At 34.5% G+C, this 24,867-nt stretch overlaps 2 protein-coding genes across 2 annotated transcripts; both read left to right on the top strand.

Moving 5' to 3' along the window:
* The first annotated feature begins 1,750 nt into the window (after positions 1-1,750).
* LOC108217053 (uncharacterized) lies at positions 1,751-2,176 on the top strand. The gene has a single exon (XM_017389904.1). The coding sequence runs from the start codon at positions 1,751-1,753 to the stop codon at positions 2,174-2,176; it is 426 nt and encodes a 141-aa protein (XP_017245393.1).
* Positions 2,177-16,354: 14,178 nt separating this feature from the next.
* Positions 16,355-18,488, top strand: LOC135152013 (uncharacterized). The gene is made up of 2 exons (XM_064091339.1): positions 16,355-17,866; positions 18,262-18,488. Exon 1 carries the CDS (start codon positions 16,431-16,433, stop codon positions 17,430-17,432), a length of 1,002 nt encoding a protein of 333 aa, XP_063947409.1. The 5' UTR covers positions 16,355-16,430; the 3' UTR covers positions 17,433-17,866; positions 18,262-18,488.
* Positions 18,489-24,867: the final 6,379 nt, after the last annotated feature.

Raw genomic sequence — 24,867 nt, 5'->3', positions numbered from 1 at the left:
ATACAAAATAGTTTCTTTAAAATTGAATAAGAGAAAATTACATACATAATTACTTTTGTTACTCCATGTATATATAAGCTTAAAAAAAAATAAAATTCTTATTAACAAAAAGGAGCTAGCAGGTAATATGTGAGAGTTTATACCAACTAAAATTTATGACTGATTCAAACTCCACACAAAATTAGCTAGGACCACAAAATTGTATTAAAGGACACTTAAAGTATACAAAATATTTATACAAGACACCATTGTATTTTTAAGAAATTCTATGCATGTGCCCCAAAATATTTCCTAAAACTTTCCAAATAATGCGTCGACTAATTTTAATTGGTGACTGATGTCAACACCTAGAGCCTAATTATGACTAATGGTAACGAACCAAACAAAATTTCAACATAAGATTTTGTGAAAAATTTTAAGAATATACTATATTATGGTCTCTATCATTTTCCTATATTATCTCTCAGACTATATTCCCAGTTTATGACATATGTCTTTTCATGAGTTAGGTTTGATGAGTCCATGTTTAAGTTGAAATTTTAGAGTAGTAGTCATTTTTTAATTTGATCATAAATAATATCTTTCAATCATAAATAATTCATACTATATTTGGCTTGGTGGAAATATGAGCACCAGTTGTTTTAACACTATTATATTGGGTGAGCAGAATAAGAGAACACAATAAATGCTAATGAATATATATGTCAGTTTTACCTTCTTCATTACTGAAGATGAAAAAAACTTCCCAGAGCATCTCCAAAAGACTCCTAAATGAACTCTTAAATTGAAATAATTTGAGGGAGATAGAATTTGTTGCTCCAACAGACTTTTAGTAGCTCTTCAAATCACTAAGAGATTCTTGTTTCTCTCTCCTCTCTCCTTAAAGTTAAGAGCCACTACAATAAAAAATTCATTCCCTCCAATTGCATTTGAATTGTTGTCATATATAAGTCCAAACAAGAATAAAATATAAACTTAAGAGCAAGTATAAGGAATATTGTTAGAGTTGAGTCTCTTAAATTTGTATTAACTTACTAAGAGTCCAACATTTTATATTATGTCTAAGAGAGTTAACCAAGAGGCTATTGGAGATGCTCATATACTCTTGTAATATTTTTGCCTGGTTATATGATCACATATATGTGGTGTGTGTTTTTTTACGGGGAATCTTTAAAAATAAACGGCGGGCGAGGATGACCCTACTAGACCCAGCACCAGGTGAATGGAGTGCTACGAGGTATCTCATAGGTGGCCCCGAAGAAATGTTTGCCGTTGACGGGGATTGAACTCGTAACTATAATTACCCATCAATCTCCACAATCATATGTGGTGCGTTTTACAACAGTGGAAGCTTGAGTAATTTATTGAGGTTCTTTAAACACACTTATCTGGTGTGTTTTGGAGCACTCCAAGCTTGAGTAATTAACTTGCTAAATGCAGAAATACTGTATCTCTAAAGGTTCCCCACAATTTATGTGTGTTATATATGGTACTAGATCGAGGACCAACTTCCCCTCCTGCAGTCGGTTTACTAATTTTGTGCTAATCTACTTTGTTGTAATGATGGTCATAGGATAGTAGATTCTTGTGCTTGAAATGTGGAAAATGAGAATTTTGTTCTTGCCCAATGCAGTGGAGGAAAGTATGGAGATACTTCTTCCAACAGACTTATGAATATTAGGTTGTTATACCGTAATAATTGATGATTTTGTGATTCTAAGTCAAAGCGGATGAATCTGAAGCTTTAAGAATGGTTGAGCTGTTGCAAATGTTTGAGGAGGCTTCAGGACAGCAAGTTAACCTTTCGAAATCCTCTGTAATTTTTAGTTCAAATGTTGACAGGGAGAGTCGGGAGACTGTTTGCAATGTGCTGCATATGCAAGAAGCAGGGGATGATGTGACTTATATAGGCTTGCCTAATATGATTGGGATGAATAAATTAAAGGTGCTTGGGTTTTTGAAAGATCGAATGAATAATAAAGTTCAATCATGGAAAGAGAGCTGGATTTCCCAGGCAGGCAAAGCGATTTTGATTAAAAATGTTGCCCAAGCTGTCCCTAACTACGCTATGAGTACGTTCTTGCTTCCGTTGGAAATCACAAGAGATTTTGAAAGGAGTCTGTCAAAATATTGGTGGGAGCTAAGGATAATTCAAACTATGGAATTAGTTGGATGAGTTGGGAGCGTCTGAGCAAGCATAAGATGAGGGGAGGAATGGGGTTCAGAAATTTTCGGGACTTCAATCTTGCTCTTCTGGGGAAACAAGGTTGGAGATTCATAACGCGTCCGAACAGATTAGCTAGTAGATTGTTCAAAGCTTTGTATTTTCCAGACTGCGAGTTTCCACATGCAAAGCTGGGCTATAATCAATCCAAGCTATGTTTGGAGGAGTATCTGGGAAGCTAAAATGGTGATCAATTCAGGGGCGAGATGGAAAGTAGGTCAGGGCAATAAGATCAGAATCTTAAATCAGCCATGGCTTAATAATGTTTCGAATGCTTTTGTTACTACTGAAGTTCAGGGATTGGATAATGCTACTGTTGATCAACTAATGGTGACTGAAGGCGGCCAATGGGACATTGATATTGTTGAGGATCTTCTTAATGTCAAAGATAAGCAGTGCATTCTGAATACTATGGTGGGGGGTGATAGAGAGGAGGATGTGTTGTATTGGAATGAGGATTTGAGTGGGGATTATACGGTGAAGAGTGCGTATCAAATGCTCCAGCGGCAAAAAGGACTCTGGAGTACAGCTGATAATAGTAATCTGTGGAAGGTGATTTGGAGTATAAAAGCTCCACCGAAAGTTTTGAATATGGTGTGGAGAGCTTTATCTAATAGCTTACCAACGAGAGAGGTGCTAGCAGAGAAACGAGTGCCACTTACTTTGATCTGTCCTTTCTGTACTGGTAATGGGGAATCAATTCTTCATGTGTTAGTGCAGTGCCCTTTCGCGGATCAATGCTGGAGGAAAAGAGGTCGAGGATATCAACCGCTGGCTGAGGTTAGTTTTGACAGGTGGCTTCAGTCAACAAAAACTCTATACCGTGATGTTAACATCAGGGATGGAGTGTGTTCTTGGGCAAAACCGAATTAAAATGAAGTCAAGATTTCAGTCGATGCTGCATTGTTTGCTGAGTGTTCGAAATTTGGTATTGGTTTGTTAGCGAGAGATGCAGATGGCAAGGTGGTTCAGGGGAGGTCTGAGGTTTTTGATGGGCAGGTGAGGGCGGAGCTTGCAGAGGCAGTGGCTGTGGAGGAAGCACTCAGTTGGGTGAAAGATAAGCAATGGCCAGAGGTAATCATTGAAACTGATTGTCTGGTGGTGATTCAAGCCATTCGTAGTAAGGTCCCCATGACATCTCCGTTAGGTTCTGTTATCATGGAATGTCGTGGTTTAGTTGGTGAGTTAAACTGAGGTGTTATTTGTTTACCGATCTGCTAACATGGCTGCTCACTTCTTAGCTCGAGAGTCATGTTCTTTCCCAGGTCGACTTTTCGATAGGAGGTCTGTTCGTATCGTCTTAGAGTCCATTTTGGCTTCTGATTTATTTGAGTAATGAAATCTAGCCTTTCGTCAAAAAATAATAATAATAATAGTTTTCATCAATGTGGGTTGTAGTGAAAAAACAAAGTAGATATGACGAGAAAAGTTATATGAGATATTAGTTTTAATGTTTTTTTGTTTCATAATATTTGTAAACATGCGACAACATGCGACAACGAAAATATTATCATCTATAATGTAATTAACAACTAACAATTATTTTATAGATCGGAAGACACATCGTTTTACAATATAACTAATAAGCCGAACAACAATCTTAATTTTTGATAAATTGAAAAATATAAATGTTTAGTTTATAATCATGTTTAGATTATCTAACAAATGATAAATTCATATTAATTTTGATAGTCAAATATATTATTTGTGATTATAAAAAATTATGATTGGTAGTCCAAAACTTCAACTTAAATGTGAACACCATTGAACCTAACTCATGAAATGACATTTGTCATAAATTAATAATATACACCATTTAACCAATGCCATTTGTCCTAAATGGCATTGGTTAAATATACATGGGTATACATATTTGGTGTACTTGAGGTGCCATCATCTTTTATGGCGACATTTAATGACAATGACTATTTCTTAAAATTAAAATACTTCTTGAAGATGAAACACCCCCATTAAGAAGTAATCTAATATTTGATCAAACGAGAGCAAACCAAGAGGAAAAACACGAGAAAGAAAAACCGATAATGGATTCAAAGCTCCGGCATGAAATTGTAGAATACCTAAAGAAGTATGGGATATGCTCCTTGGTGAATATGATGGTGGTAGTGATAACGCCACATCCCGTTCCAGTGCTTCCGCTGCCGTGTACCGGTGTCTCGAGGTGCAGCTGCTGGAAGGGTAACTGCAAAACAACGCCGGAGGGGGGTTTGAGCCCCACGGTGCCTCCGGCGTGAGAGTAAGTACAGGTTTTGGAGATAAAGGGACGGAAAGCGGTATCTAAAAGTGTGGAAGGGTGCTGTATGGTGGCTGTTTATGGTGGCTGGGTGGCTTTGTGTTTATGTATCTGCTGAGTGCTCACGTGTGTGCAAAATATATGTGTGAAGGAGAATGTAACCCCTAAACCCTTCTTCCTTGGTCTATTTATGGGTCAAGGATTAGGGTTTAAGGGGACGTACCTTGGATCCTAGTCCTACACGTGTAGGGGTTTGATCCCCCACACATGTCCAGGTGTCAGCGTGAGAATAGTCTTTTGGAATGTTCCCTTACTTGTCTCTACTTCCAGTAGTTGACCGTTATGTGTGGTCCTTGTCATGTCAGTCTGAACCCTGTACAGCAGTTATCGGTTTGGCCTTATATGGATTCCGGGTGTGGGGTAGTCCCACCAGTACCCGGGTCCTGAATCTTGTCTGGGCTGTGTATCCTGACAGGATCGACGGGTGTCCTGTGCAGTCAGCTATTTGTCTGGGTTAGGGACTACTTTTCGGGTCCGGATTCTAAAGATCCGGATTGTACCTTATCAGGTAGTAGACTCAAAGATATTAGCTAGATTCCTCACATCAGAGAGAGAATTTGAAATGATGAAGATTGAAGACACTGAATCCATTAAAGATTGTTCTAGCACTTAATAAATGTTGTAAATTGTGTGAGGCTTGTTTGCAAGGCATTCACCAACCTAATGTTCATCATATTATATAAAGTTAATCTTGGAAGTTGAGGCCGAGGTATTAATTATTTTATATCTCATCATGTACTTGGAATGCATAATATGACAGTAACCTATATAGGATGTAGGATAAAATATTTACTAATTATTGGTCAGATAAAAATAGATAAATATATAACAAACTAAGTGACGAATTTCATGTTTGTTAATTTGAAAGCCGCAGCACAGGGCCCATGGAAATTTAGGGCCCCCAATTTATGACTACTTCTTTCTATATTTTAGTATACTCATGATAAATATATATAATATTACCAATTTATGACTACTTTTTTCTATATTTAAGTATACTCATGATAAATATAATATAATATAAATATCTCTTTAATTTTTATCATTATTTTATTTAAACAGGAATCAATATCTTAGAAGCGGTCGGTTTTATAACTCATTTCGGACCGATACGTCATTTCCGACTCGGTTTAAAGGGACCGACGTGGTCGGTCGGTCGGTAGTCGGAAATGACCTCAAAACCGACCGATTTTGCTTATTTCCGACCGATTTTGGCGGTCAGAAATGCCCGCTTTTCTTGTAGTGCACTTCTCTTCTTATTACTTCTCTCTCCCCACAAACTAGTACACTGTACAAGCCTTAAATCCCACACGCCACACACATATTAAAGTCTAACTACCCAAAAAAGCAAACAATTTTTTAGTTGAAGTAGTACACTTTTGTTTATGATATCTTGTTATTTTATATATATTAAAATTTTGTTTTGTCATTTGGAAGGGCCTCATTCATAAATTTAGCACAGGGCCTCAAAAAAGTCGCAGACGGCTCTGGTTAATTTACACTGATAACTCTTTAAATTTTCATAGATTTTATCTACATATGGCTTGACATGGCTGTGCAGCACACCATGGACCTTTTTAAAATGATTTGCTGCTTCAGGAGAAATCAGATATTTTATATTGAGTGTATTCGATAATATTAGCATTTACTATCTGAAGATGAAGACGAGAGTTTGTTATGTGATCAATATTTGACAGGCAATGACTGAATCAAAGTTTATGGTCAGATAATGTTTCTTACAGTTCCATGACTTTAAAAATTAGTAGCTACCGGTTACAGAATAAGTATTGTTATACTTAAATCATGTTTATCATGTTTGTAATTCATAGGCACATAGTAATCTAGCAGCTGTGAAGGATATCTGTTCATTCTTTGAGAGAGTAGTTGCTATTCAGCGTATACAATTTTTATTAGTCAATAAAAAATGTTTTTGATGCAATTTTATAATGATATCTTTATTATTTGATTATCACCGCGCTATTCAACCCCTACTATAGTTGATTAAGGCCTAAGAGCATCTCCAACGGTACTCCTAAATCATTCCCTAAACAATAATATAAAATGTGGCTCCTAGTAAGTTAATACACCGGAAAACGTGAGAAGTCCAATGCTACTCTTTATATTTGGCTCCTTATTCACATTTCATATTTATTTTATATAAATGAGAGAAAAAAGTTAACTAAAAGAGAGAGAAGATTGAAGGAAAAATAATATAATATTGAGTTAAGAGCTACTAGATGCTCTTTAAAAGAAAGGAGAGAGAGTAGGCTCCTAAATTTTTAAAGAGCATCTAGGAGCCCATTGGAGCACTAAATTTTGATTTGCTCCTAAATTTTAGACTTAGGAGCTTGTTTAGAGAGCCCCTTGGAGTTGCTCTAACATTTTATCTCAATATGGTGTTAGACCTCAAAAACGGCTTCATTTCTTTTAGTCCAAGTAAACAAGATTTTTTTAATTTAAAATTACCCTTTCCAAATAAAAGGCATAACACACTAAGTACAATTGATGTATTATATCTTCACGTCATAGGTGCAAAATGAGGACGTTGTAATAAGGGGCACCCAAATTTTATTTATAATTTTTCTAAATAGAAGGTTATACTCTCCCACATAGGATTTAAAACCAACTGATGCTATGTTTCTAGTGGATCTAGTATGCCTGCGCCATGTCAATGGGGACACTACAAGAAAACTGTTAATAGACATCATAGGTCAGACATCGGTCAGAGTATTGAACTGAGATTGACGTTGTAATAAGGGTCATATTTTGCGCATGATTTATTTTGCACATGATTTATAATTAAAAAATGCAAGTACAGAGTATTGAACTGAGATTGACGGGAAACTAAAAAAATGAAATCTTCTGACAATTTAATCACAATTTATGTTTATATACAGGGCATTGAAAAAATTTAATGTAGAAACTGGTAGGGGCAGCAAAAAGATAGGCAAGGCAAAGTTTCTCAGTGTAAGTACTATTATACTGAATTTTGAGTACATAGTTATAGTTGATATATATTGCTTATTTATATAACATGTCTAATGTTTCTTCAATTTACGGGATAGGGATCTCCCAAGCAACCTGGTGGCCATGAGTGCGCCTATGTAGTAATGCGGTACATGAAAGAGATAATCAATGACACAAAATTGACATTTGCTAAAAAGGTATTATTTTATGCTACTTTATGTGTCTTGTATGCTTTCTATACTTTCTTTTTGTAATTTATTGCTTTTGCTTGTACCTTATTGTAGTGGCTGCCCAAGTCTCGAGCTTCTTACGCTGAGGACGAGCTAAATGAAGTACGTCTTGAGGCACTCCACTTCATCCAAGATCACATCTGATGACTTTGCATATTCTGATCTTTAATTTGTGGTAAACTGCTAATGTAGTGGACTAGTTGGACAGTTTGGTATATATGGTCATTTTGTTTGGTTGTACTGGATAAGTAGCTAGTGTTCTGGTATGGTGATTTTGTTTGGTAGCTAGCTGGTGTTTTGGTATGAGTTTCCGGATGGATTGAATTGCTAGCTAGTAAGTATGTGGTTTGCTTTTGGGGATAAGTTGTCATTTTGGACTAGTTATGGATATTGCTGGTTGGATATTGCTGATTGGAGATATTGCTGGTTGGTTATTGAATGGTTGGTTTTGTTGGATATATATATATATATATATATATATATATATATATATATATATATATATATATATATATATATATATATATATATATGGTTGGTTATTGTTTTTTGGCAAGTTTTATTTTTTGTTTATGCAATGTAAGACATCACTTATATTTTAAACAAATGTTAAAGAACAATATAAGACATCAAATATATTTCAAACAACGATGTTAAAAACTTAAAAGACATCAAATATATTTTAACAATAGATGTTGAAGAAATTTAAGACATCAGTTATATTTCGATGTTAAAAACTTAAAAGACATCATTTTTATACTGTCAAAACCGATGTCTAAACTTCACATTCACATCACACTCAGGACAGGTTTTGATGTCTATGTGGCAAAATACATGGCTCCTTGTATGTTTAATATCATGTAGTAAGACTAATTTGATTATAAACTAATTTACCTATCAACATGTTTTGTAAATAATGGCTGCATGGACATCATCAAAAATGTTAAACGATGTCTAAACCTCACTTTGACATCACACTCAGGACATGTTTTGATGTCTATGTGGCAAAATACATGGCTCCTTGTATGTTTAATATCATGTAGTAAGACTAATTTGATTATAAACTAATTTACCTATCAACATGTTTTGTAAATAATGGCTGCATGGACATCATCAAAAATGTTAAACGATGTCTAAACCTCACTTTGACATCACACTCAGGAAAGGTTTTGATGTCTATGTGGAAAAATGCATGGCTCCTTATATGTTTAATATGATGTAGTAAGACTAATTTGATTATAAACTCATTTACCTCTCAACATGTTTTGTAAATAATGGTTGCATGGACATCATGAAAAATGGTAAGGGTGATGTCTAAATAAAATATATTTCAGACATCGGTTTTTGACCGATGTCTATATATAGACATCACCGACAAAGACATCGGTCCGGAAAGAACATAGACATCGGTTTTTTCTATTGACTGTTTTCTTGTAGTGGGAAGATGTTGTTTTTCAGCTCATTTTTAAAAAAATTAAATGATAACTAAGTTTAAAATATTTAAACACAACAAATAACTAACAAATTTCTTCTTATTCATAACTCATGTTATGATCTTCTACATCCTAGGTCTCCCCATCTCTCCTAAACTTCCCCAGTGCTCGGCCCAAGCTTCAGGCAGAAGAGCGCTCTTTCAATTCAATCAAAATGAAAGGCAAGCAGGTTTTATAAAAAAAACTAACTCAACAAACAATAAAACTTCATCTTGGACAAGTTTCAATAGCTTAATAAGTTAAATAAAAACACATGTGAACTAAGGAAAAACACATCATAGAAGTAGCAAGGTTGTTCTTGTTCGTTGTTTCATGTAACACACCAACCTAACTGCTAATAATACTTAAACTTGCAAACGAATTACTCTTACTATTTAACAAGAATTATAAATCTCTTCAACTATTAAGGTCCTTATCCTCATGCTCATTTTCATCAATCTCAACACTCAATCAGTAGTCATTGCAATTTTCTCCTGGAAAAAATAATCAAAGCCATTCAATTATTTGAACTATAATGTATACTTTACTCGAATAGGTTTGAGTCTAGTGAACTTAACCTAATGTATTTAACCAGCTGCCTCCATCAGTCATTTTTTTTCACCACCAAGTTCCCGCACGTACATTAATATGATTCAAAAGTGAAAAGTATCCTAATCTTGTGTATAGATTGAATAACCTTCTAGCTGGATGTGAAAAGTGCTTTCTTAAAAAAAGAAGCGGAGGAAGAAGTTTAGTTTGAGCAGCCTCCTCGCTTCATTGATCCAAAGTATCTTAATCTTGTTTACAGATTCGATAAAGCACTGTATAGATTGAAGCAAGCTCGAAGAGCATGGTATGAAACTTTTGCTCAGTTCCTAGTTGAAAATGGATTCAAAATAGGTACAATTGACAAATAATATCTTATTTAAATCATAATAAGGACTAATTGTTAGTTCAAATTTATGTGGATAATATCATTTTTGTTTCTAATAGTACAAAGCCATGTGACAAGTTTTTATAGCTAATGGAGTCTAGGTATAAGATGAGCATGACTGGAGAAATGAGTTACTTCTTAGGTTTGCAGGTTAAACAGACTGAATAAGGTATTTTTGTAAATCAGTCCAAATATAAGTAAGATTTGTTGAAAAAGTTTAACATGCACGCAAGACAGTTTTAGTGTACTACTGCCACTACCCCAATAGCTACAACTACCAAACTTGATGTTCAACAAGGGGCTGAGATTGATGTATGGAACTACATAGGAATGGTTCAATATTGTTCTACCTCTTTTGAATCCATTCTTAAGTATAAATTGAGCAATAGTTTCATGCCATACAGTCGAGGATCAATAAAGACAGGAGGCTGCTCAACATCACTTCTAATCTTATTCCAGTTATCCATTTAAGAAAGCACTTCATACAATATCTGGAAAACTTTGAATCTCTTAAGAGCTGCTATAAATATATTTACATATCACATAGCTACTCAATAAATTATGAGATATACTCTATCAAATATGATCTGTTTCAATTATGAGAAATTCTTTATCAAATATGATCTGTTTCAATAGATATCTAAATTAATAGCTACAATCGTATAAATCCGCAATAAACAAATCAATCTTTATCCTGATTTCCACAAGTAATAGATATCCGATAGGATAATAATATTTTTCTAATCCGAACATATTCAATTACTAACCAGCTGCATATCTTGACAAAATTTAGATGGTGACCACCATATTAATGTTGGAATTCAAACCCTGTTGAGTTTGTGTATAGAATTTAGGAATAATTTCAGTATACTAGGTGCAGAATAGAATAGTGAATCAAACAAGGAACTGTTTTGTGTTTCTAAATATTTCTGTATTCTTAATCTTATTCAAAACAATACAATCTTCTCCTTTATATAACAGGAGAATATAAAACATCATACATGAATCAAAATAGATACATCTTCCAAGTTCTATGAATCATAATTATTGTGTTCTCACATATTCCTAAATTCACTGAATATAACAGAGTTCCAGATTCTTCCTCTAAGTCCAAGAGTTAGTTTACTTATCCAACATATTCCTCCCTTAAACTAACTCTTTCCGATCCTTCATTCCCATCAGCCTTTTGTATGTATCAAGCATAGGTTTGGACAGTGGTTTGGTGAGCACATCTGCTATCTGGTCATGACTAACAACATGACGCAACTGGACATTCTTTTCCTTCACATGTTCCCGGATAAAATGGAATCTAACATCAATATGTTTGCTCCTTTCATGATGTACTGGATTCTTGGCAAGCTCTATTGCTGACTTATTATCAATTCGAACTTCAGTAGATTTCTGCTGTGGACAATTCAATTCACTAAGCAACCTTCTTAACCAAATAGCATGACAGACACAATAAGAAGCTGCTACATATTCCGCCTCACAAGTTGACAATGAAACTATAGGCTGCTTTTTAGAATACCACGTAAATGCTGTGTCTCCCATAAAAAATAAGTATCCAGACGTGCTTTTACGATCATCCACATCTCCACACCAATCACTATCAGAATATCCCAACAGCTTGTAGTCCGTTGTTCTAGAATAGAACAATCCTAGTGATTTTGTTCCTTCAATATACCGCAGAATCCTTTTGATTGCTTTCCAATGTGATTGTTTTGGAGCTTCCATGAATCTGCTTACTACCCCAACACTATATGCGATGTCAGGTCTTGTGCATGTAAGATATCTCAAGCTCCCAACCAAACTCTGATATAAATTTGCATCCACCGAAGCTCCTCCCTCAAATTTAGAAAGTTTTGTTCCCAGTTCCATGGGTGTTGCTACTGGATTACAGTGTTCCATTCGAAATTTCTTTAGAATACTATTAGCATATGCTTCTTGAGAAATAAAAATACCTGACTTATCTTGCTTCACCTCAATGCCAAGAAAGAATCTCATCAAGCCCAAGTCAGTCATCTCGAATTCTTGAGTCATCTCCTTTTTAAAATCTTTAATCATCTCTTCATTGTTCCCCATAAAAATAAGATCATCAACATAAAGTGCAACAAGTAATATATTACCTTGCCTTTCTTTGACATATACAGCAGGCTCATAAGGACATTGCACGAACCCATTCTTCTTGAAGTAGGCATCAATACGAGTGTTCCATGCACGTGGCGCCTGTTTTAAACCGTATAACGCCTTATACAACCTCAACACCATGTTTTCTTTTCCAGCCTGTACATATCCAGGAGGTTGCTTTACATACACTTCCTCTTCGAGCATGCCATTCAAAAATGCGGATTTCACGTCCATCTGGTAGATAGGCCATTTGTTTTGTGCTGCTTGAGAGACAAGAAGTCGTATTGTCTCCATTCTGGCCACGGGTGCAAAAACCTCATCATAGTCTATCCCAGCCTTTTGTCGGTATCCCTTTGCAACTAACCGCGCCTTGTATCTTTCTATTTCTCCTTGAGCATTCATCTTCTTCTTATAAACCCATTTAACATCGATGGGCTTACAACCTTCTGGAGGTTCCACTAGCTCCCAAGTTTTGTTCTTTTCGATTGCTTTGATTTCTTCATCCATTGCATCCTTCCACTTCTTGTCTTTCACTGCTTCTTCAAAAATAACATTCTCTGCATCGGCCACCAAACACACCAGATGCACCTCATCTGTTGTTTGATATAAATCTTGCAAACTTCGTATTCTAGGATTCCGGGGCTCATCCTCATTTACTTCATCATCTTCTGGTGCATCAATATTTGTAGGTGAGATTTTAGAAATTGGAAATACACCTTCTTGTGTTTCCGCTTCTGGTGCTTTACTCCAGTGCCATGCATCATCTTCTTGTATTTGAACATCCCGACTTACATCTACCTTCATAGTAACCGGGTCTAGAAGCCTGTAAGCTTTTGTTTTCTCATCATATCCGATGAAAATATACTTCTTGCTCTTGTCATCCAATTTTGTTCTTCTTTGATCTGGTATATGTGAATATGCCACACTCCCGAAAACTTTTAGGTGTGATACAGTGGGCTTCCTTCCACTCCATAATTCTTGAGGTGTTTTATTTCCCAAGTTCGAATGTGGACAGCGATTCTGAATATAGACAGCACACTGCACAGCTTCTGCCCAGAATTCTTTTGGTAGTTCTTTGCTTTTTAACATCGCTCGAACCATGTCCAGAATAGTCCGATTTTTTCTCTCAGCCACACCATTCTGTTGTGGTGAATATGGAGCTGTTAAGAATCTTCTAATGCCATGTTCTTCACAGTATTCCGTGAAAGCATTTGATGTATATTCTCCTCCTCTATCTGAACGCAATGCCTTGATATTCTTTCCAGTCTTTTTCTCCACCAATATTCTGAATTTTTTGAATACTTTTAACGCCTCAGATTTTTCCTTCAAGAAATAAACCCATGTCCTTCGAGAATAGTCATCAATAAAGGTAATGAAATACCTTTTAGAACTGTATGACATGGGTGTAATAGGACCACAAATATCCGTATGCACCAACTCGAGAGGCTTTGCAGCACAATATATTGCCTTCTTCTGGAATGAATTTCTTGTTTGTTTTCCTAGCACGCATTCTTCACAAAAGCTTCCTGTATAATCCATGCTTGGTATTCCATGAACCATTCCTTTATTTGCCAGCTCCTTTAAACCACCATAGTGTAAGTGTCCCAATCGCCTATGCCATAAAAATGCTTTGTCCTCCATCTTCACTTGCATACATGTCTCCTGTATATTTCTCAAGTTTAGTTTGAACATCCGATTTTGAGACATTTCTACACGAGCTATTGTCCTCCCATTTTTGTCTTTCAAGAACATAGCTTTTTCTTCCATAAAAATTGAGTATCCTTTTTCAACCAGTTGTCCAAGGCTAAGAATATTATTCTTCATGTCTGGAACATAATAAACATCTTCAATTCTGCCTTGTTTGCCATCCTTCTGAGAAAAACATATTTCACCCTTTCCTTTAACCTCAATTTTTGATGAATCACCAAAAGAAACAAATCCGGAATCGATTTCTTTTAAATCAGTAAAGAGATGCTTGAGTCCTGACATATGGTTGCTGGCACCGCTGTCAAGATACCAAAGAACATCATCTTCCGGAATCATATCTTTGTAGGCCATTAGCAGAACACCATTATTTTGTTGCTCCTCCGTTTCGACCAAATTTGCATTCTCCTCAACCTTCTTGTTAAACCAACAATCTTTGGCAAAGTGACCAAATTTTCCACAATTATAACATTCAATGAATCTGCCACCTCTTCCAGAATTTGATCTTCCTCCTCTGCCGCGACCACGTCCTTGTCCTCGCCAGTTTGATTGATTTGTTTGCACCTTTTCTTCATATCTGTTGTTTCCAGGACCACGTCCTCTGCCTCGAGAGAAATTCTGATTTGTACGGCCACGTCCTCTTCCTCTAGTGTATTGTGTGTATAACACCTTATCCTTCTCTTCCACAGAAACACTAGATTTCAGCACTTGAGATTCTGTCTCTTCCTTTTTTAACAATCTTTCTGAATATGCTTGCAGTGATCCCATGAGTTGATCAACAGTCATGGTCTCTATATCATTTGACTCTTCAATAGAAATTCCAACAAGCTGCAACTTTGTATTCAAGGATCGTAATATTTTTTCATTCACACGAGCATCTTCAATTTTTTCTCCATAATTCTTCATTTGATTTACAACAGAGGAAACTCTCGTGAAGTAATCAGGGACTGATTCCGTATCTTTCATGTGTAAAGCTTCAAAGTCACCACGTAGGGTTTGTAATCGTACCTTTTTTACTTTGTCAACACCTTTAAAATTGTTCTGCAGTATCTCCCAGGCCTCCTTCGCTTTTGTTGCTGATGCCACCTTTTCAAACATGGCTTCATCTAAGCCCATGTGTATAATTGACAAAGCGTGTTGATCTTGTTTCCGTGCTTTCAGTAGATTATTTTTCTGAGCCTGATTCAAGGCTCCCTCATTCTCAGGTTCATCATAGCCCTTATCAACAATTTCCCATGCTTCCTGCGATCCAAGCAAAGCTTTCATTCGGATACACCAGTGGCCATAGTTTTCTTTGGTAAGTTTTGGAACAGCAAAAGAATTATTCATGGTTGTTGGCTCTGATACCAATTTGTTGAGTTTGTGTATAGAATTTAGGAATAATTTCAGTATACTAGGTGCAGAATAGAATAGTGAATCAAACAAGGAACTGTTTTGTGTTTCTAAATATTTCTGTATTCTTAATCTTATTCAAAACAATACAATCTTCTCCTTTATATAACAGGAGAATATAAAACATCATACATGAATCAAAATAGATACATCTTCCAAGTTCTATGAATCATAATTATTGTGTTCTCACATATTCCTAAATTCACTGAATATAACAGAGTTCCAGATTCTTCCTCTAAGTCCAAGAGTTAGTTTACTTATCCAACAAACCCGACTCAAAGCCATTCAGGAGACACAAAAATTCTCAAATACAGGACACTGGGATTATGTGAAACAGAAAATGGAAGATGGGTTGAAAAATAAGGAGGCAGCTAAAGTAAATGCAGCAGAATAGATTCCAGGTCTTCTGGGATATAAATGGAAGCAACAATTTGGTCAAATAAAACAGCTAGTAAGATTAAATCAGCAGCTGTGTGTTTGGGGAAGTTAAACTATATATATATGCAGATAAGAGATGAAGGAGGATAATATTAATGGTAGTCAAAGCATCTGGAGTTTATGCAAACAGTACAAACGAAGGGGTTCTGAAATGGTTTCCAGGATATAAGGTGGTTGTGCAGAAAAACTAGAAGTAGCAAGGCTGGCTGATTTGAAGTCTTATATGGTAGACTGAGAATTAATATATATTATGTAAGGGGTGATGTAAACTACTGTACTTGCAACCTATAAAAGTGCTAGCTGCTGTGCATATGAATAGAACACACTGAGGTGAAAAACTACAACAGCAGTTGTAGAGTAAGATAGAAGAGAGTAGAGAAAAAGCAAGGAGCTGTAGCTCGTTAGAAAGAAAAGAAGGCAGCAGCCTTGTGTTCAAGTTGTTACAAGAAAACAAGTTGTAGTTATATATATATATATATATATATATATATATATATATATATCGAGTGAAATAAGAAAAAGTTTGTGTGTTTTATCAAATTTTTAGTTTGCAATTTATATATTTGGTGTGTAAAGCTTATCACGTTTCCAACAACTGGCATCGGAGCCGAGGTTTCGTTCGAGAAAAAGAATGGAAAGTTTCCTGGAAGCCCAAGTTCCAATGTTGACGGGCACAAATTATGGAGACTGGAGTATCCAAATGAAGGAATTACTCCATTTTTATAATATTTGGGATATAGTCGAAAGCGGGTATAATGAGCCCACAAAAGCTGCTGAAGTAGCCTTGTCAGATGCCGAGAAGACGACATTAAATGGGTGCAGGAGCAAAAATAACAAGGCATGTTTCATGATTTATCAAGGTGTCGATGAATCCACCTTTGATAATATTGCACATGAAAAAAAAGCAAAAGACGCCTGGGAGATTCTGCAGAAATCATTCCACGGAGTCGACAAAGAAGAAGAGGTGGAGCCTCAAGTATTGCATGACGAGTTCGAGAATATGAAAATGAAAAATTCTGGAAATATTGAAGAAAATGTTACGCGTTTGAAAACGGTGACAAATAAAATGAAAGGAAATGGTAAAAGTCTTGATACTATTCAAGTCATGGAAAAGCAACTTCATTCAGTGACAACAAAATTCGATTATGTTATAACTACGATAGAGGAGTCGAAATATTTGTCGACGATTTCGATTGAAGGGCTTGCGTGTTTGCTCCAAGCCCACGAGCTGCGGATAAATCGTTATGATGAAGAAATGAGCAATTTGGAAAGTATGTTACTACGGAAAGTGTCTGATAATTGTAGTCCTAGCAGTGGACTCATAAATATTTCAGGGGAAGCGCCAAGGAGTATGCTGAGTCCAGATAATATCTACAAAGCAACAAGTCCGATACAAACAACGGTTGATAATTTAGTGTTTTGTTTCAACGCAAGCAACATCATCAACAAAATTCGGGAATCTGTGCATCACAAAATTGCAGAACGAGTTAACTACATGTCCAAAGAAATTTTAGATGATATATTCATTAAGTCGTTGAAGTGGGGAATTTTTCACAAAGCGAAAGAAAAAGAAGCTCGGAATGGAAATTCGAGTTTGAGGGGGAGTGTTAGAAATCAAACTCTCATTTACTAATAAGTTTGAATATATATGTTATATTCTCTATATGTGTGTAAAAGAATAAAACAAAAACTGCAGCTTGGAGATAAGGTTTGAAATATAGCTTAAGGAGTTGGTCATATACGTTTGAGGAGAAAAGGTGGCTGGCAAATGTGAAAGAGACAGAGAGCTCCTAAATATAAGGTGGGCTGAAGGAAAACAAAGTGCAGCTACACAAGTCTTCCAAGAAATAAGGTAGGCTGTAGAATATGCTAGTACACATATATATCAGTTAGTAAACTTCTATTAAATGCAGTATATGTAAGCCATGATGTGTGCATGTCTTGTGTAGCCTATAAATAGGTTTGTTCGCTGTAGTAGTATGAAGTAGAAAACACAAGTGAAGTGAAAATTGTAGAGAGAAAAAACAAGAGCTGAAGCTCTGTGTGTAACAAGAAAGGCTGAAACCTGTAAGAAAATATAAGTATTATACATAGCTGCGTGTTACATTAATATACAAGTTGTGTGTTTGCATCTTAATATATGGAAGGTTTTTCGATGTAAGACCCATACACGTTTCCGACAATTAAATATCAGTCTTATAAGATCTTAACGATCATTCAATCAACATTTGTAAAAATTCCATCTTTTTACACTTTAGAAAATAAAGTATAAATTCTCATATTCAATGCTATCAAAACTTTCAAAAGGAAAGATTTGTTTACCTGCACCATCTACTCTTCAATAGTCTTGAATTAAATTTTTACTTGAGAACACTCGTAGTTTTTCATCCTCCTTTATTTTCAGAAGTTTGATCACCTTCTCTTTTATGGTTCTTACTTGTACTCCTTCATTTATTTGATAGAAAGCTGTCGTGATATGAAGGTACTCAGTTGCAGTCTTTGTTCATCAAAAGCAATATAAGGAATCTTTAATCCATCAGGATTAAGAGTGAACTTCTTCTCTCCAAGAAAAATATCTACAACAGTACTTATGTAACAATGATTGATTAATTGAATTAAATTATAATAAGCGATATAGATCATATAAATATATAAATGAGAACAATTAATAATATAACTAATATCTATTTTAATTAAAAAATCAAGTATAATAATGATTTTATATATGATTTAATTAATAAGTATATAACTAAAATTAAGAAAACTAGAACAACAAAGTTATATAAATAATATAAACAAACACCTTATTTATTCAAAAGTCAATAGCAAATAATGTGATTTATCAAATAAGATTATTATATTCAACCTAATGATCTATGATTTATATAGCACAATGGTTATTACATAATTTTTTAGAGTAAGGGTTCAATTTTTAATGTTTGCATAACTTTTTTACTATAAATAATATAGGTGTGCTATTTTGTAATAAGTTTTATTAAAGTAGTTATGGGTGCAATTCTTAATATTTGCATAACTTCTTTTTAACATACATATTATGGGTGTGATATTTTGTAATCAATGTACTTATATATGATATTTTGTAATCAATATACTTATATATTGGAATGAGGAGCGTGTAGGTGGCGCTCCGTTCTATTTTTCTAATTTTCTAGAATTTTTGGATGAAAAATATAAAAAATTAAAACTACTTTTTTTAGTTCAGATATATTGGAAGTAAGTTTCAGAAATATTATGACTTATATTAATTTGATTTTTTTTCACATTAATTGATATGGTATATATCTTAACATAAATTAATATGATTCTGTTTGGGTTTATTTATGAAATATAGTAATTTGAAAGTTTTAAACTGATATTTATGCGGGACAACCAACCCAAAGAAATAGGCGGAAGGTGTCACTAATATACCACTATATGGATTTGAGTTAATATGTCCCAACATGATTAATGCTTGTATTAATGACAATGATATACTCTCGGTTATTTTTTGTTTTGGAGATTTCAGGTATAAAAGTTTATTATATTTAAAAAAAATAACATTTATATTAATTACATATATAAAATTACAATAACTAAAATAAATACAGAAGTTGTATTTTTAAAAATTTATCATCTAATATTAATTTGCTTTTAAAAAATTATTCGATAAAATAGTTACAACTTGCAATTGAAAGTTTATAAAAATTTGTGTTGGAAGAGGAGTGGATATATAAGAATTGTAGAAACAAGTGAAAGATGAAATTCATAATTTTTGTAGGTTTAGAAAAATGAAGTGGAGGTGAGTATGTGTTTAAATGCACTGGTGTTGGTGGATATATAAGAATAGTAGAAGTAAGTAAAATAAAATTTATAGTGTTTTTTTTACTAAAAGCTGAAGATTTAATTATAAATTCAACTTCATAGCAATATAATTTTGAATTTCAATAAGAACATGACTTCTATTAAAACTACAATGTGAATAAACATATGACCCCAGAGAAAGTTGATGGGCAAATCTTTATCAAAAAAAAAAAAAGAAGAAGAAATTTTGAGAAGTTGTTGCCAGAGTGAACAACAGTCCTCCACAACCCCACCAAAAAGTGACGTCATTTAGGAAACACAGATCACCATACAAGATTAACATTAAAATATAAGCATATTTACCTAAGCCATGGCCTACCTCATTTGCTCACCTAGGATAATGGACTATTTTAGCATTTGAAAAACACGTTGATATATTAATAATGTCCTTAATAATATGAAACAAAATCTTAGTAAGCATGGTATTGGATGAGGTTGACATGCTTGATACAATTTGATTCCACCACGACTTGCACCGCCGGATGAAAGCTATGAAACAAGACATTGGGTTATGCTATATCATGGATTACTGAAGCTTTGGCAAGACCCTTATGCTCTCTCACTAGTGATCCAAGCCAACATTAAACTTCGTATCCCGGACTGAGGAGTCACCTAAAACTTATGAGGTTAGTCAATAGTCCATGTCACAGTAAGATCCTCATTCTACCTTCTCATGACAATTTTGTCAAGCCTTGTCCGAAAACTCTAGTTGTTTACTGGCCAAGTTGTGTTAACATGTAATGTAATGTAAAGAAAGATGTGGTATACATCTGCCCCCAATAATATATTGCAAGCCCCCTGAAGCATGACGGGTTGACTTTAGAGTAAAAATGAATTAGCGTGTAAATTTTATTATGGTGGATAATTAGCAAATATTTTATGGTGGATATTATATAAAGGGTTAATAGTTAAAAAGATCACTGAACTCATGCCCAACTTATAGTTGGGTCACTGAACTCAAAAAACTTGCAAACGGATCACAAAACTAGATTTAACTTGAAGTCAACTAACTAAACTAATAAAAACTTGCATTTAGGTAATTGTCGTTAGCACAGCGGTTAGGTATGAGTTGACTTTAACGGAATCCACTTAAAAAATATAATAAAATTCTAAAAAAACATTGAAAATTGAAATAAATAAGAAAAATTTGAAAAAAAAATATAAAGTACTCCCTCCGTCCCACCGGATTTTTTACGGTTTTCTTTTTTTGACATACCACTCATTTTTTTACATTACAAAAATTTCCAAAAATAGTAACGTTTTATAATATAAAATCCAATCTCACTATTAGCGATTTTGCAACCTTAAAGAAAGTGCACGTATCAACAGGAGTATATTAGTTCATTCCACAGAGACTAACTTTAAGCTGTTAAGTACCACACAATATTGTTCTTCTAATTCAAGTCAAAACACACATTGGGTAATATTAAGCTGTAATTTGAGTCGGGCGGCTCGCGAGCTTGCCCGGCTCGAACTCGTTTAACTAGGCTCGACTCGGCTCGTTTAGTTAAACGATCCGAGCTCGGGCAAAGGTTCCGGCTCGTATAATTAAAGAAGCCGGCTCGACTCGACTCGTGAAATTAAACGAGGCGAGTTTGGGTATAGATTTAGGCTCGATTAACTGTAAAATTAAACGAGCCACTCGCCCGACTCGCTAAAACCGACTCGTTTACCTAAACGAGCCGGCTCGACTCGACTCGTGAAATTAAACGAGTCGAGTTCGGGCAGGGATTTGGGCTCGATTAGTTAAACGGGTCGGCTCGACTCGGCTCGAATCACGCCCGGCTCGAAATTCGGCTCGCTCGACCCGAATTACACCCCTAGGCAAGATAATATAAGAAAATTTAACACTAGATATTTAACTGAAACAAATAAAATCTCAACATTAACAAGGCAGGCCTAAAACTTCATCTTTTGGTATCAACAAATATCTGCTCATACATCAATTCTCATGATTTAATTACTAATCAAAGATTAACAAATATTCATAAGGACCTTCTGAATCCCAAATAACTCTTATGTATGAATTAACCCCAGATCCCTATGTAGAATTTAAACTCACAAATAGCAATAATCATCACCTTAATCGACTACCCAGTGTGTTTAGGTACATTCCTGTCCCAACCACAAATTAATACAAAGTTTTAGTCTTTGGCAATACAAATTAAGTCTAAACTTAAGATTTCTCTCCCAAGTTCTCTTAAGTTACTGGTTCAATCTCAAAGGTGATAAATCAATGAGAAGCATTACACACAAATCAACATAAGCAATTAATATGACCACAAGAATAGAGAAATGAAGATAGAACTTATATATACTCAAAAGAATCCATTAGAGGCCTATACAAAAATTAGTTCAACATCACACTAGTAAGTAGCAAACACAAGTATGAAGACATAAAATCCATGTTACCGTTAAGAAACGTAAAGAAGAGAAGAAAAACTCTATATTTTGTCTTCTTCTGGTTGTTTTTTCCCTCCTTGCTCTCTTGCACTTAACTTCTCCCATTTTTTTCTCCCTGTGTCTATTGAACCTTGGATGTAAGTTCTAGCCCATGTAACTCCCATGCCCATTACACAATAAAACAATAACTGAACTAGTTTTTAAACTATAGTATATATTGACTATAATACTAATAATACATAGTAGTTTCCTATATAGAATAGGAGTCTAAAGTTGAAAATTCGGACTTTCTGCTTCTGGCCATTTTCTGGGCTGATTGGATTTTTAATAAATTATGAAAATTTACTTGAGTTAAAGGTCTTCTCGCAAGCATACCAAAGACTGTTGACGGGTCCAAAATGGACTTGTAGAACTCTAGTTATGATCAAAACAATCACTACTAGAAAATGGGCTAAAGCGACCATGTAAAAGCGACCAGGAATAAAAGCCACCGAAATAGGTCGCTTTTAATATTAGTTCAAACTTTGATTAACTGACTAATAAAAGTGACCGTTAATGGTGATTTTTAACAGCGGTCCTTTTTTATTGGTAGCTTTTGTTTGGTCGCTTTTAAGTACAAAAGCGACCAATAATATGTGGTGATTTTATTTAGATGTGTTTGTGTATATTAATAATTGATAATTTATTAGAATATTTGGACATCTTGTAGATGACTTTCGATCATAGTTGGATGAATGGTTGGTTTGATGCGAGTAAGAGAATAATAGATGAATATAAAATTGGTGTTGAAAATTCATTAAACTTGCTATTGCGCGAATGGATGATTCAAATGGTAGGATAAGATGTCCATGTAACAAATGTAGAAATTATTATCTCAAGTTTCCCAATAATGTGACATTAGATTTGTACCGGCACGGTATTTTGTAGGGATATACAATATGGTACTATCAAGGGGAGAGTAATAAATCACGGGTTGACACTAAAACAAGTTCTTAGAATGTTGGTAGCACCGATGATGATTTTTATGATGCACGTGAAATGCTTGGACATTTTACGAAGGCAACAAGACAATTCGAGAATGATGAAGAAGAACTGAATGCAACTGCAAAGAACTTTTATAAGATGCTAGACAGTGCTTCTGAACCAATTTATCCAGATAAAATAAAATTTACAACATTATCATATATGAACAGGATACTCCAATTTAAACATAAACATGATTTTAGTAATAGGGGTTTTGACGAGTTGCTTGAACGCATTGGATCTGTGTTGCCAAATGATCACAAGTTGCCCATGAAATACTACGATGTGAAGAAATTAGTAAGTGGGTTGAACATGGGATACAAAAAGATTGATGCTTGTGTAAATGATTGCATGTAATTTTACAAAGACAATAGTGAGAAAATATATTGTGACATATGTAATGAAAGTCGATACAAGCCTCAAAAGGATCAAAAGAAAAAGATGATCCCAGGAAAGATCTTGAGATACTTTCCTCTTGCATTAAGACTACAACGATTATTCATGTTCGAGAAGACTTCAAAGTGTATGACGTGGCACCATGATAGAGTTACAATTAAAGGTCAATTAAGTCACCCGACTGACGGTGATGAATGCAAACAATTTAATTAAAGATTTCCTAGATTTTCCAAAGAAATACAAAATGGCAGAATAGGCATTGCTACAGATGGTTTTGACCCATCTATATGTGCATGAAAGCTCCATACATGTTTATGCCTCTTCTCATTCGTGAACCGAATGGTCCGACAAAAGACTTCAATGTGTATCTGCGACCACTAATTGATGAATCAAGCTCTTATGGCAAAGAGGGGTCGAAACATATGACAGGACATCAATAAATAGGGGCAGCAACAAAAATATTCTGATTTTTTGAGAAATAGCCATATAAAAGCGATCGAATAGAATTATGGTCACTTTTCAAATTCCACCAAAATTGGTAGATTTTATTTTGTAAGAGCAGGAAATTCAAATTTTGGCCAAAAATTTGAAGTGACCTAAATGAATTTATTTTTTAACAAAAACGACCAGCAAAGCGATGGATTTTATTTAAAATCCGCCGAAATCAGTAAAACCGACCCTCTTCAAAGCTACCAACTCTGTGCGGTTGCTTTTAATTAAAAACGACCACATACGGCCGCTTTTAAATAAAAAGCTACGAAATTTTGACGGTCGTTTTTAGCCTATTTTCTGTTGTAGTGTCTAGATGCATTTAATCTCTAGAAACACAACACAATTTATACCAAAATCTGAATTTTGCTAGAAATCACTTCAAATAATGCACTTTTTGCTCCATTCCTCTTATTAAAAGAATTCTTTATTTTCTACAAGAAAACATGAAAATATATATTCAACTAGTAATTTTTGCCCGCTACGCATGGGCATAAAAATGATTTATTTGCAACAAATAAGTTCATAGATTTAAAAAAAATATTATAAATTTAATATAACAATAATGAGTGATTTAATTTGAAAAGAGATATCTATCTTTATATGCAATATGAAAAGAAATCCCAGTATGTATAAATCATACTCCAAGAGTCATATACTCAAAATGTAAAGAAACTCAAATAAGCAAAATGAGAAGATGAGAATTTTTAGTGACTCTTTAATTAATAAATTAACGATGAATCCAATAACGTAGATTACACGCATAACTAACATTTGTTTTTTCTTAACAAAATAATTTGTATCACATGCTTCTGCCACAAAATAATTTTGTCTCTGCTTTGCACATGTGAATGTTATTTTATTTAACTATACTTTATTTATTTGTTAAATCATTA

Source organism: Daucus carota, chromosome 4, assembly GCF_001625215.2.
Source record: "Daucus carota subsp. sativus chromosome 4, DH1 v3.0, whole genome shotgun sequence".
NCBI classification, from domain to species: domain Eukaryota; kingdom Viridiplantae; phylum Streptophyta; class Magnoliopsida; order Apiales; family Apiaceae; genus Daucus; species Daucus carota.
This window is presented reverse-complemented; position numbering and strand designations above follow the sequence as displayed.

What these genes read in the sequence shown, in the direction of transcription:
- LOC108217053 (XM_017389904.1), top strand. Translation starts at nt 1,751, where the DNA reads ATGGTTGAGCTGTTGCAAATGTTTGAGGAGGCTTCAGGACAGCAAGTT.
- LOC135152013 (XM_064091339.1), top strand. Translation starts at nt 16,431, where the DNA reads ATGGAAAGTTTCCTGGAAGCCCAAGTTCCAATGTTGACGGGCACAAAT.